The 14,663-nt window shown below is 40.3% G+C and overlaps 1 protein-coding gene across 1 annotated transcript; it reads right to left on the bottom strand.

The window, feature by feature from the left end:
• Nucleotides 1-8,388: 8,388 nt before the first annotated feature.
• On the bottom strand, nucleotides 8,389-11,128 carry LOC138311508 (THAP domain-containing protein 2-like). The gene is made up of 3 exons (XM_069252832.1): nucleotides 10,841-11,128; nucleotides 10,135-10,308; nucleotides 8,389-8,412 (listed from the first exon to the last, which is right to left on the bottom strand). The coding sequence occupies exons 1-3, from the start codon at nucleotides 11,126-11,128 to the stop codon at nucleotides 8,389-8,391; spliced, it is 486 nt and encodes a 161-aa protein (XP_069108933.1).
• Nucleotides 11,129-14,663: the final 3,535 nt, after the last annotated feature.

Here is a 14,663-nt window from a genome sequence, read left to right on the forward strand (position 1 = left end):
ACCCGTCCTGCCCCCGGGGGGCTAGAGCCAAAATTTATACAAGTTCTGTTCCCCTTCCCCCAAGGATGTTTGAGGCCAAATTTGGTTACATTCCATGCAGAAATCTATGACTAGTAGCGATTTAAAGGATTTACCTCTATTTCCTCTATTGGGCCCACCTCTCCTGCCCCCAGTGTGTCAGAGCAAAAATTTATACAAGGTCTGTTCCCCTTCCACCCAGGGTGTTTGTGGCCAAATTTAGTTACAATCCATGCAGAACTCTATGACAAGTAGCGATTTAAAGGATTTACCTCTATTTCCCCTATTGGGCCCCGCCCCTCCTGCCCCCGGGGGGTCAGAGCCAAAATTTATACAAGTTCTGTTCCCCTTCCCCAAAGGATGTTTGTGGCCAAATTTAGTTACAATCCATGCAGAACTCTAGGACAAGTAGCGATTAATAGAATTTACCTCTATTTTCCCTATTGGGCCACACCCGTCCTGCCCCCGGGGGGCCAGAGCCAAAATTTATACAAGTTCTGTTCCCCTTCCCCCAAGGATGTTTGTGGCCAAATTTGGTTACATTCCATGCAGAAATCTATGACTAGTAGCGATTCAAAGGATTTACCTCTATTTCCTCTATTGGGCCCACCTCTCCTGCCCCCAGGGTGTCAGAGCAAAAATTTATACAAGTTCTGTTCCCCTTCCACCCAGGGTGTTTGTGGCCAAATTTAGTTACAATACGTGCAGATCTCTATGACAAGTAGCGATTTAAAGGATTTACCTCAAGTAGCGATTTATAGGATTTACCTCTATTTCCCCTATTGGGCCCCGCCCCTCCTGCCCCCAGGGGACCAGAGCCAAAATTTATACAAGTTCTGATCCCCTTCCTCCAAGGATGTTTGTGGCCAAATTTGGTAACATTCCATTCAGAACTCTATGACTAGTAGCGATTTAAAGGATTTACCTCTATTTCCCCTATTGGGCCCCGCCCCTCGTGCCCCCGGGGGATCAGAGCCAAAATTTATACAAGTTCTGTTCCCCTTCCCCCAAGGATGTTTGTGGCTAATTTTGGTTACAATCTATGCAGAACTCTAGGACAAGTAGCGATTTAATGAATTTACCTCTATTTCCCCTATTGGGCCCCGCCCCTCCTGCCCCCAGGGGGTCAGAGCCAAAATTTATACAAGTTCTGTTCCCCCTCCTCCAAGAATGTTTGTGGCTAATTTTGGTTACAATCCATGCAGAACTCTAGGACAAGTAGCGATTTAAAGAATTTACCTCTATTTCCCCTATTGGGCCCCGCCCCTCCTGCCCCCGGGGGGTCAGAGCCAAAATTTATACAAGTTCTGTTCCCCTTCCCCCAAGGATGTTTGTGGCCAAATTTGGTTACATTCTATGCAGAACTCTAGGACAAGTAGCGATTTAAAGGATTTACCTCTATTTCCCCTATTGGGCCCCGCCCCTCCTGCCCCCGGGGGGTTAGAGCCAAAATTTATACAAGTTCTGTTCCCCCTCCCCCAAGGATGCTTGTGGTCAAATTTGGTTACAATCCATGCAGAACTCTATGACTAGTAGCGATTTAAAGGAAATGTTGACGGACGGACGGGACGGACGACGGACGACGGACGACGGACGACGGACGCCGCGCCATGACATAAGCTCACCGGCCCTTCGGGCCAGGTGAGCTAACAATGAGAACAATGGAGGAAGTGGTCGCAAATTGCCTACCATTAGGTATCAAAAGTGCTCTTGAAATCTACCAACGCATATCACTATTTGATTAAAATACAAATCCTTATTATCACTACGTTTGAAAAGAATCTGAGAAAATACCATTAGAAAATGGCCAATCAAATTGTTCTGTTTAACTGATTGGTTATAAGGATCTGTATTTTAGTCAGATTGATTTTTCGCTGACAGAGTGTCTTAATTTCAAGAACTCAATAATCAACACGAAGTAGACAGATAAACGGCAGAATTGGAGGAACTTCAGGCTAAAGAAAAAATTTGAAATTACGAGCAGAAATTCTGAAAACTAGCTAGTGAGCGTATTTCTCAATATCGTTTCGGAGCTGTCAGCGAGGATCCAGAAACAGTTAACCAGAAGAAGAGTGGAAAGTCTGAGAGTACAGCATGATCCAAAATGATTAAAACCTTCTTTGATAATGAAAAGGCTAATGGGGAGACTTAATATAAGAAGGGTACTGGTAAAGCTTTCAAGGTTGTTGACTTTTTATTGGAGGAGCCCACGCAGACTACAGATGAGGGGAGGAGATATGTCGTCACTTTAATGTTGAGATTTGCGATAGAGAGAAGTTCAACTGTAAGATGGCTCATAACTGTAGCCTTTGTTGTCCCCAATCACCCAGCTACAAAACACCAGGTATCTGCAAAAAATTAGTTGTGGCCCAGGGATCGTGCCCGGATCCTCACGTAGAAGGAAATCTCAATAAATGGGCCATTGCTGCACGAAGAATGGAAAAAATTGTTTGACAGTGATGATTTTATCCTCAAAGGAGTCCGTTGGGAAAATATCCATGTTCATTATTTGAAAATTCCAATATTTATTAGGTTCCAATACTCCATGGAAATTTTTCCATGGATTTTCATGGCGAAAATCCACGGGATTCCATGGAGAATCTACAGCCGGGAAAGGACACCAATTCAGCAGTTCGGAATTTGCAGAATTACATGAGAGAGGGAGTTTGACCACACTACCTCATCACCTTAACATAGTCAGTTGAATGGCATAATAGAATGCGCTGTCACGATCGCGAAAACAATCTTGAAAAAGAACAAGCGCGATGACTAGGATCCATGGAAAGCTATTCTGGATTGGAGGAAAACCTCTACCGTGGGAATGGACAGCAGTTCAGCACAACAACTTATGTCGCCACGTACTGAAGGGACACTACTCTTACAGCCAAGCGTCATCACAGACGTTCGCGAAAAACAGATCGTGAAAACAACAGTACGACAAGCACGGGAAAGAACTTCCAGAACTCCAAATCGGAAAGTTGGTCCGAATGGCACTGTTGCCAACGGAGAAGAAATGGAGATATGGACAGGGTGTAGACATTTGTGGCCAGGGGAGTTATGTTGTCAATGTCGGTGGGCAACGCTATCGGCGTAATCGTAACCGCGCCACCAATTGTGCCCGTTTTGGAGTGTCCCATGAGCATGACTACCAACACCCCGAAACAGCCCAGCCGAGAGATAATCATGAACTCACCAAGGCATACTAGTACTGCCACCACACGCAGTGGTACATGTAGGATAGTTAAAGTGCCAGTGAAGCTGGACTTATAGACTCTTTCGTGCCGTGTCGCGTCAGGTCATGGACATGCATCATGTGTGTAAATAGACATTTAAATAGACAGTTATCGCGATTGAACTTTATTGACTGTGTTCTATATTGTGTTAGAGTGCAACAAGTTAGTGCTAGAGACTTTGTAATGTTTAATTTCATCAATGTATTTCTAAAGACTTTTTAATGTGTCATCAAATTCTAGAGACTGTTCATGTGATGATTTTTTTTTACCAAAGCCTTAAACTTGAATTTAAGTTTCATTTCTATTTCCTTCCATCATACATAGGGTCACTTGATAATCAATATGTATCCGCTATGCATGTGCTGCGTAATATCAACTTTGAATGTGTACACCGATACCGGTGACGTCACGAGTTTGTGCTGTAGTTGAATAATGTCGCCCTGTTACCTCGTGTCTCGAGTTATCATACAAATTTATAAATCTAATACCATATATTTATATTGTTACGGGGCCCACACATTAGGGGTCATGTCCAGGTGACCTTTGGAAATGGCCTATCGCTGTTTGCGTTATCTTGACAATGAATTTCCGGGGACGAAATAGTCTGAAAATATGTCAGAATTATTTTCCGTATACTTAGTCATCTCGCCCAAAAAGCACAACAAAGGTAATAATATTTGTGTAATGGGACGAAATGACGTTTTCAACTATGGTAGCCCTGTGTACTAATGCATTTGATCTGAAGTACACGTGGTGTAAAAATCTTCCGATTATGACCCCTCATGGGATCTTTTGGCCGGAGCGGTTATAAAGATCTATATTTCAATCAGATTGATGCAAAGTGACCCGCTAAGTTACTATCGTAACAACTTGTCACGAATCGGTGTCAAATCGTCCCAAAACATTTAAAGATTATCCTTCAGCAAGGATTTGTAAGTGAGCGTATCTTTTCCTCTTCTTCCTAACTGACTTTATGTTTCCTAATGCCTCTCTTGACACCGCCTCATTTTTGGCCTTGAGTTGAGCGTTCGCCCCTGTGAGGATTTGTTTGTTAGCTCACCTGGCCGTCAACATTTCCTTTAAATCGCTACTAGTCATAGAGTTCTGAATGGAATGTAACCAAATTTGGCCACAAAAATCCTTTGGGGAAGGGGAACAGAACTTGTATAAATTTTGGCTCTGGTCCCCCGGGGGCAGGAGGGGCGGGGCCCTATAGGGGTAATAGAGGGAAATCCTTTAAATCGCTACTAGAGCAAGGTCGGCTATTATCGACACCTTAACACATTTTTGCTTACATACTCGCCGTTTACGATCATTGAAATAAATCGTTTATCGATAGTGAAACCCCTGATGTGCCTCGATGTTAACACGGAAATAAACAAAAAAAAATCACGTGACATGTAGGTGCGTTCGAGTGGTGAAGTCAGACGAGAGTAGCGGCAGTTATCGACATCTTCTGCAGTTATCGACACCCTTCAGGTTTTTAAAAAAAATAACTTAAGAACTCCGAAATGAACATACACAAGGTACGGAATATTATTAGTTTGACAGGTAATAATTACAAAAATTCTTTTGTTAATGAATTAGGCCAAGTATTGCATCAACGAAGCGACTGACCTACATTTTTATCCATTAATGCCATTTGAATAGGCCTATTGCAGTATATCATTTCGGCAACAGTACCTTCAAAACTTTCAATGGTAAATACTTTTGCTTTACAATTATACGACTAAATTTAGGATCTTATCTTTTCTATTCTTCCTAACTGACTTTATCCTTCCTAATGCCTCACTTGGCACCGCCTCATTTTTGGCCTTGAGTTGAGCGTTCGCCCATGTGAGGAAGGCTCTGGGTTCTGTCCCCTGGCCGAGACACACCAAAGTCTTATTATAAAAGTGGTAAATAATCAGGAACAAACTTTAATTGAAAATCAAACTCTTGGTTCCCGGTTCCATCAGGACAGCTTGATGAGTACTTTTGAATGCGGTACATGTATTTTGAAACTTTTTAAGTTCAGGCATTATCAGAACAAAAGCTACAGACAAATTTGTGACTAGGGATTTGTTTTTCTGATGGAAGGTGGCAAAAATTTCATCAGTTGTACAGTACTGATGGAACCATCTGTTACAAGAGTCACAACCCACCCATGGATTATTTTTCAAAGTTTCTGTTGAGTTACATGTGCTGCAAAATCCATCCTGCAAAGATCCATCAGAATAATCTGATATATCCATATACTCTATATCACTTTCATCTGAGTCTGAATCTTGAAGTACAGGTATATTTTTTCTTTTCTTTTTTTTCTCGTTGTTCTTTTTCTCTTTTCTTTTATTTTCCCTCTCTTGCCTTTTCCTCTCTTTTTCTTGTTCTCTCTCTACTTTTTTTCTCTCTCTTTCCTCTTTTCTTTTCAACTTTTCTATTTCTTCTTCTTTCTTTTTTGTTTCTCTTTCCCTCAACATTTTAAGTGCCAGTGAACCTGACAAAGCTTTAGGAAGTTTGTTTTTATTTGGGTTTGTTTTTTTATTTGGTACCTGTGGAATTGTCAGTACTTGGTGAAATGCTGGTGATACCTGTTTGTTTGTAGCGGAATCAATGTGTTTACCGTTACTGTTACAGGGAGTTTTGGAAACATTGTTTGTACCTGTATGTAATGTTTTACACTGTGATTCTTGATTTTCTTTCTCTTGAATACATGTAGGTATGGCAGAACAATGGACGTCAGCTTGGACTACAGAACAATGGACGTCAGCTTGGACTACAATAGTCCTCACTGAAGATTCTTGTTCCCGTACATTAGGAATAGGATTTATTGTCCTTAGTACTCCTTCATCAGTACATGTGCCTACAGTTTCTTTATCATTGCCAATGGCATTGCCAGTAGAGACATTGTCATCAGAGTCCTGAGTGACCTTTTCATAATGGACCAGTGTAGATGGACCAATCTTTGAAAAATCAACCCCATCTGATGTCAGTGGATATAATCCTGATTTCTTAAAACCCTGTACTGAGTTTTCAAGAGTGGCAACTTTTTCCCAGGCTTTCTTGAACACCTCAGGAAAAGACTTCTTCGTGAAGACTTCTCCAATATGGTCAAATTGCCATTTTTTCACTTCTGAAATCCATGCTGATTTCATCGGTGAAAAAAGCCCAATGTCACACGCTTGGAGTAGATGTGTGGCATTAGGAAGCAGACAATACAAAATAATGCCATTAGAAGCACAAAACTCAGCAGCGGCTAAAGTCATATGGGTTGAATGCCCATCTACAAACAGTAGAATTGGCAGTGTTATACCTTTTTCTTTTACATAATCGAGTAAATGTTCCAGAAAAGATACAAATAACTCAGAGTCCATCCACCCATTATCTGTCTGGCCATAGATTGCCTCGGGGAAAGAGGAAATGCCAATATCACGCAATCTTTGGCCAGGGTAGACAATCAGTGAGGCAGGTAATCACCCAAAGCATTGAAGCAAGCCATCACAGTAATCTGGGTCTTATTGTTTGAAACAATTGGTATACATTCTTTGACCCAGTTGCTGCAAGGACTTTCCCAGATTTGATGCACAGAGGAAACCCTGGACTCATCAGCATTAAAGATACGTCTAGGGTCTTTGATTAGGTTTTCATAATTAGGAACCTCTGACTTCAAAAATTTGCTAGCACATTGAACCACATGTTTATCATTTCTTTTGACACTAATGCACGTTCATGCCCTAAATTTTGAGGTGTTCTTTGCGTAATTTCAGGATTTCTTCTACAAAACCTGCTATACCAATCCTTGCCAGGAAGGTTATCTTTAAATGGGGTCTTGCGACCGTCCATATCTAGTATTTTCTTTACATCATAAAGAAGCTCTTTTCTAGAGATGGGATACCCTATATTGGCCATTTTTATTATGTAATCGACCAGAGTTTTTTCCTCATCTCTAGTTAGAACTGGTTTTGTACCAGGAGAAATACGCTCTTCTGGTACTCTACCAGATAGCTTGTCTAAGAGGGTCGTCCTGGGCACCCCATAGACCCTTGCTGCAGACTTCTTTGACAGTCGTCCATCTCTGACTGCAGCAATGGCCAGCTGCATCTGCTCTGGGGCATACTGGCACCTCTTTGCAGCACTCATTCTGAAGGAGAAGGGGAAAATATCATTACCGTATTTGCCATAGTTAGCGTCTAGTTGGCCCTGCAGGTAGGGCGTTAGAATTATACCTGCTGCCCCTATTGCATGATCGTAAAAGGCGACTAAATTTAGGATCTTATCTTTTCTCTTCTTCCTAACTGACTTTATCTTTCCTAATGCCTCCCTTGGCATCGCCTCACTTTTGGCCTTGAGTTGACCGTTCGCCCCTGTGAGGAAGGCTCTGGGTTCTGTCCCCTGGCCGAGACACACCAAAGTCTATAAAAGTGGTAGTTTCTGCTCCTGCTTAGCGCTCAGCATACAGGGAGTGGGACGACTGGTTCGCCCGTTGTCAGTATAATGTGACCGGGTGGGGTGTGTTGCTTGGTGTCTTCGGCAGCATGCTTCAGTGATATAGCACTATAAAAAGGGCAATAGTTTCACTATACAAGAAGACACAACACGAATATACCGCAGTCTCCCAAAACACGCACCTCGCACAACCTACACGCAACACTACGCATACATGGGAGGCCGTCCTTACATGACCATAGCTGTTAATAGGACGTTAATAAATCAAACAATCAAACAAGCGTCCCTAGTCCCCTTATAAGTTCCCCTTCCTCGATTCTTGAGAAGTTGAAGTTACAGTATATAAATGCCCTCACCCCAGATTCCACCCCATACTTTGGTAATTAATTACATATTATCTGAAATTCATATTTAAAATTGTGTATAAACCTACATAGAGAACACATCTGTTGAAATAATTCAATTATGGTTGCTTATTCCACCTTTACCTGGCTGTTTAGTGCCTTAATAAGAGCCCTTTAATACCATTATGTAAGTGCCCTGGGCGCTAATTATGGGGAATACGGTATTTATAAATTTCTAATGCAATTCATGAAAATAAAATTATTTATTGAAATTTATTTATTTTCTCATTTATCATATTTCATCTGGACTTTTCCAAGATGTTTGGAAATGTACCTTCAGTTCAGTATCATGAGTATGACTATTAGATCTAATCCACTGCTGTCTGTAATATCTGAAACATCAAATCATAAATGTGGATTTACATGTAGTTACTGAAGAGTTAATATGTTAATCTAGATCTAGATCTCAAATTGATTTAGAATAATTATGCAGGTAAATAATTGCATGTATCACTATCATAATGTAATTCAATCACGAATGACGTAAAACTTCAAAGAAACAGCGCAAGTGTGTTTGTTTACACCAAAACACGTGGCATGGATATCTTTAAATAGATTAACCACAATGACGTCACGCGATCTTGAGGTACAATAGGGAACTAGTATAAACTGAGAGATAACAGGCACCTGTAAGTAGACTCTATAACTGTAGATATTTTATGCCTTCATCAACAAAGGAACGTTTTATAACCAAATAAAATACGTGTCGATAACTGCAGAACACTTGCGAAATGTCGACAGTTTTCGACACCCCTAGTAACCTCGTCAAGGTCAAATCGGGTCACTAAAGATTAGTACGGGAAGTGAAGAGCATCGTATTCATACAGCCAAAACATTTCAAGATGAATGGCAGACCGTTTCTATACAGCGCTATGGAGTATGTTAAATTAATACCTACCTTAACTTCTCTCGTAAAACGGCAGAAATTCAAAAACAGCTCTCCGGTACTACATTTAAAAATTCATTCTCAATGCTGAAGATGTCGTAAAGGCGGGACGAAAAACGCCGAAACATTCCGTGTAAGTATTACCTCTATGAAAACAGACGATACACATCGAAAGAACAACAATGGGGCACCCTAGGGGTACATATTACATGCGAGGTGTCGATAACTCGAGAGTGTCGATAATAGCCGACTTTGCTCTAGTCATAGAGTTCTGAATGGAATGTAACCAAATTTGGCCACAAGCATCCTTTGGGGAAGGGGAACAGAACTTGTATACATTTTGGCTCTGACCCCCCGGGGGCAGGAGGGGCGGGGCCCAATAGGTGAAATAGAGGTAAATCCTATAAATCGCTACTTGTCCTAGAGTTCTGCATGGATTGTAACCAAATTTGGCCACAAACATCCTTGGGGGAAGGGGAACAGAACTTGTATAAATTTTGACTCTGGCCCCACGAGGGCAGGACGGGTGGGGCCCAATAGGGGTAATAGAGGTAAATCCTATAAATCACTTCTTGTCCTAGAGTTTTGCTTGGATTGTGACCAAATTTGGCAATAAACATCCTTGGGGGGAAGGGGAACAGAACTTGTATAAATTTTGGCTCTGACCAACTGGGGGCGGGAGGGGTGGGGCCAAATAGGGGATTTAGAGGTTAATATTAAAATTCCTTCAGAAAAAAAAACAATGAACCTGTATTCAGAACATTACTTGGCATTACAAACCAGGTGAGCGATACAGGCCCTCTGGGCCTCTTGTTTTCTTTGGTGATGCGTTCTGTACGAGGTTCTGTACTATTTTTGCAAATTTTTCAGATGATTTTGGTAACGCCTTCTTCACTTTGCTGGGGGGGGGGGTCAACAAAAAAACGGGTCTATTATGGAGATAGAACATTTTTAGTTTGACAACGAACACCTGGGGTGTTCTGTCCATCCCAGAAAGTCATCTTCTCTGCTTTCATTTTACGAAGTTAAACAGCCACAAAAATATTCCAAATGTGGGTAAAAACGTATAAAAACCGGTAGCCTTATCATTATTTCTGATTTTATCAACAGAAAAAGTCAGTTTTCGTTCTCTTTCTTTGAGAAGGGTGTTTTCCTCTCTCAACCTTACATTCTCTTCCAAGACAGGGTCCCATTCCGACTGCATACCTGTTGTTGAGTAAGACTTGTCTGTACATTCTGTATTGTCAGTATCGGTGGAGATGACATAGTCATGTTGGGCCATGGATTGCCTCAACATTCCTTCTTCTTGCTCCTTTTGAATCTGAGCTGCCTCCTCGAATGTCTACAATTTGAACAAAATATGGCAAATTAAACATCAAAGTTATAATTCATAAGTTTAATATACATTTAATTTATTTTTAGGCCTACTTTTTATCTTAGTTTGAATTGTACTGATCTAATCTATTGGCAGATTTCAACCAAAAACATCAGGAAAAATATGAAAATATTATGTGCTGAAAGTGTAGATAATTTGCTATAAGTACATGTCAAATTTGGTTAAAATCTTCAAAGAAAACGGGTAAAATACATTGTACATGTAGTAAAAAAAATATGGTGTCAAAGTACTTTTGTCCACGTATTGTATTTGTATCAGGTTGGGCATAACCCTGCATATGAGTAACAGTTACCCATTTTAAGGTTAAATAGCTGTGTTTACTTAATAATAACAGCATGCGCTTTATTTTGCTGAATGGTATGACTCAAATGTACACCATGACCTAATTCTAGAAACCCACGTGTATTTGTTTACATCAATATTACTGTACAGTATATCGGCATTCAGGGATATGATATTCGATTTAATTTTTACTTACTTTACTTAAATTGCATTTGAATGCCAGATTGGTTGCTTTCTGTTTATAGTGAAAAACTGTTGGAGTATAGTCAAGCTCTGGTCTGTCGTAGGCGTGCCAGCCGCTGACGAAATGGTCCAAGCATAAGAATGAATTAGCAGTCGGTTCCCAGTCCTTGCGATTCAAAGCTTTTATCCAGGATCTTCTTTTATGTCTGTCCATGGGAAATTTGAAAAATTTCACACCTGTTTCTCTTCCCTTTCCGTTAGACCGTTTGGTACACCCCCTAACGCTGCAGCCCTTCACCATCTTGAATTGTGTCGTCAATGTAAACAAATCGCAACGGTTGTCCCCCCAAGCCGTTTGTGCGCATGCGCCAGCAACTATCCCGCAGTTAAGCCGAAACAGACCATTCCGACGACAGATTTTACAGTCATGAAGTCAACAATTCAAGTATGGACAGTTTCGTCGTCATTTCCATAGTCAAATGGCACAGAATTGAATTTTTTCAATTTCACTCTTGTTGACGTACACTATTTTAAAACATGATAAGTTACTCGACGCTTCACCAGCCGGCTTTTTCTTCCGCGCCATTTTGGTGTTCTGAACATCGCTAGTGATCCTAGCGGCGTATGCTTGCGTAACGGGAGGGGATGTAACTCCAAGCGAAACTTCAAGACTTTGCGAACGTTCATTTTATTTAGGATTTGAGTTGACAGAAACGAAGTTAGCAGGGTTTGTGATTATGGTTTTTAAATATTTTCAAATACTTTGTAATATATTTTGTGACTTGGGTCGATTAAATTCTATGATTTCCACGTAATAAGTTTGATTTTGGTCACTTTACACTCTGTTATGTTGGAGACCTTTCATTTGTTGTGCACGATTGCTAACGTAATAAAGTTTAACCAACGGCATGTGAAAATCGTTACAGCTAAAAAAGTGTACAAAAAGTCCCCAAACCCGCTCTTTTCAACATAAACATTATGTAGAGTATAAACAATGCATATCCTTTATTATGTTGTGCAGAAATTCTGTACCACAAGTCCAATTGCTTTAGGTGTAATAAAGTTCAAAGTTTGCATATCACAAAGTCGGGAGTTGAAATCGTCGAAAAGTGACGTTAGCAACCCGAATATATTTATTTATTTTGGTAAAAAATAACAATAATTATCGTTATTTTTGATTTTGTTGATTGAGAAACCATTTTTCACCACAATAAACACATGAAGTCATACAATAATGCATCATTTTTTTATTTATACCACATTATGTATTTTGACAGACAATGGTACGCCTACACATGGAATATGTCATACAGGGAGTGGGACGACTGGTTTGCCTGTTGTCAGATATAATGTGACCGGTGGGGTGTTATGTGTTGCTTGGTGTCTTTGGCAGCATGCTTCAGTGATATAGCACTAGGTAAAAAGGGCAACAGTTCCACTATACAAGAAGACACAACATGAATATACCGCAGTCTCCTAAAACACGCACCTCGCACAACATACACGCAACCCTGATAGAAATATAAAGGTTGCAGCAATATAACCGCTATATGTAATATTTGTGTTATTTGTTACAGATATAGGCCTGTAGGCGTATTCTTACAACAGGACGAGACCACCATGCTTGATTCTTCTTGTTTATTATAACTGCGCATGCTCATACAATTACATACACATATCCGGTTACACTAATAGTTAGAAACAGGTACGGTACGGAACCGTCCGGATATTACGTTATCATTACATCTTCCCTTTTTTAAAAAGAAAATTAAACTGTAGGGAATTAATTTTCTTGATAAATCATTATATGATATTATTACTGAATTAAGCATTATATTTTAGAAAATACCCAAATGATGTTATGCATGTTGTAAATAATACTTTCATTACTTTGTATGATTGTAATCATGAATCACATTGTCCATTAAACTTAATGATGTTAAATGTCTTTAAACTTGACTTGAAACTGAAATGTCAATAATCATTATGTACACTTTATACAGTCATTGAGAAGTAAAATGTTTACCAATTAAGGTCATTTGAGATTAAGGGTCAATTTTGAAATGTTGATATTTTAAGTTAACATTGACCATTTGTTTTTTCCCATATCCTCAATAAGTCTGTGGCGTGGAGTTACAACACGACCTGACCTCGTGGTTACTGGCACTGGTTTCATCTGGTTGACGTATGTTTCCTGAGTAGATTGCGGAATCAGTTCGTCTTCGCAATCGTAGAATTGTTCATCGTCAACAGGATCAAGTTCCTCGTTAATATTGACGGGGGATTTGCATTTCTTTTCGATTTCGACGAAGTTCCGAACCAGTTTTAGTTTTGATGAGGTATGATCTTGGAGCAACCTCAGTTTTTACGACTGCGGGGTTTGTCCAGGCAGTGTCTCTGAAGTCACAGATTCTAACTGAATCTCCTTGGCATAGGGGAGGTAACTCGCGCACAGTTTTGTCATAGTATTGTTTTTGTTTTTTCTTGACAAGCATTTTATTTTTCAGATACTCATCAGGATTCACCTTTACTGGTGTTCTCAACATCTGGTCGTTGATAGGGAGATTTGAACGGATCGTACGGCCATATAGAAGCTCGGCGGGAGACTTTCCGTTGATAATAGGTGTTGACCTATAGCTTAGTAACCCTAGGTAGAAATCACTTCCATCTTCCTTCGACTTTTTTAAGAGATTTTTCACGATGCTCTCAAGATTTTTCCACTAATCCGTTCGATTGCGGATAATTGGGACTTGATGTTTTGTGACTGAAATCATATTCTTTCGAGAATTTCTTAAATTCACCACACGCGAATTGATGGCCATTATCACTGAAAATGACTTTTGGAATTCCTTGACCCGCAAACTAATATTTCATTGCATTTATCACAGAATTTGAACTTAGGCTTTTCAACCTACACACTTCCGGATAATTTGAATGATAATCACACAGAACAAGGTAGTCTCCCTTGTATGAACAGATATCTGCACCAACTTTTTCCCATGGATAAGTAGATACAGGGTGTAGTTTAAGCGGTTCGGCCGCTTGTTTCTGTCAATATTTCGAGCACGTTTGACACGATGACACAACATTTGAGATGCTTTGATTCATTCCGGGCCAATACATTACTTGACGAGCTCTTTTACGACATTTCTCTATACCTAAATGCCCCACATGGATTTTCTTGAGCATATCATGCCGTAGTTTCCTCAGAATCACGACTTTGTTGTTTCGCATGACGATTCCATTCACGACACTTAATTTGTTACATACATTCCAGTAATCATAGATTTTCGGTGAACAATCGGATCTTTTGTCGGGAAATCCATTTAAGATGGTTTCTGCCAAGACGTTCATCTCCTCATCGTTTTGAGTTCCGAGTTGAATTTCCTCCAGTTTTCTGTCCGAGACTTGGACGTTTGACATGATGAAGTCGACATAGGTCTCGATTTCTGCTTTGTCAGACGGAATTGTAGTGGTGTCATACGCTTGTGACAACGCATCCGACGTATATATGAATTTTCCTGGCGTGTACGACACATCAAGACTGTACTTTTGTAGTCTTAACACGAGTCTCTGTATTCTCATAGGACAGTCATTTAAGGGTATTTTGAAGAGCGTGATGAGTGGCTTGTGGTCGGTTTCCACAGCGACATCTTGTCCATGGATGTACTGATGAAATCGTTCACACGCAAAGGTGATGGCTAACATTTCCTTTTCAATTTGCGCGTACCGCGTCTCGGCTGACGTCATGAATCTTAATGACCTTAGTTGTCGATGGGCCGTAAAACTCAAACAAACAAACAAACAAACATGAATCGCGAAGCATAAGCAACAGC

Source organism: Argopecten irradians, unplaced genomic scaffold, assembly GCF_041381155.1.
Source record: "Argopecten irradians isolate NY unplaced genomic scaffold, Ai_NY scaffold_0036, whole genome shotgun sequence".
In the NCBI taxonomy this organism is placed as follows: Eukaryota; Metazoa; Mollusca; class Bivalvia; order Pectinida; family Pectinidae; genus Argopecten; species Argopecten irradians.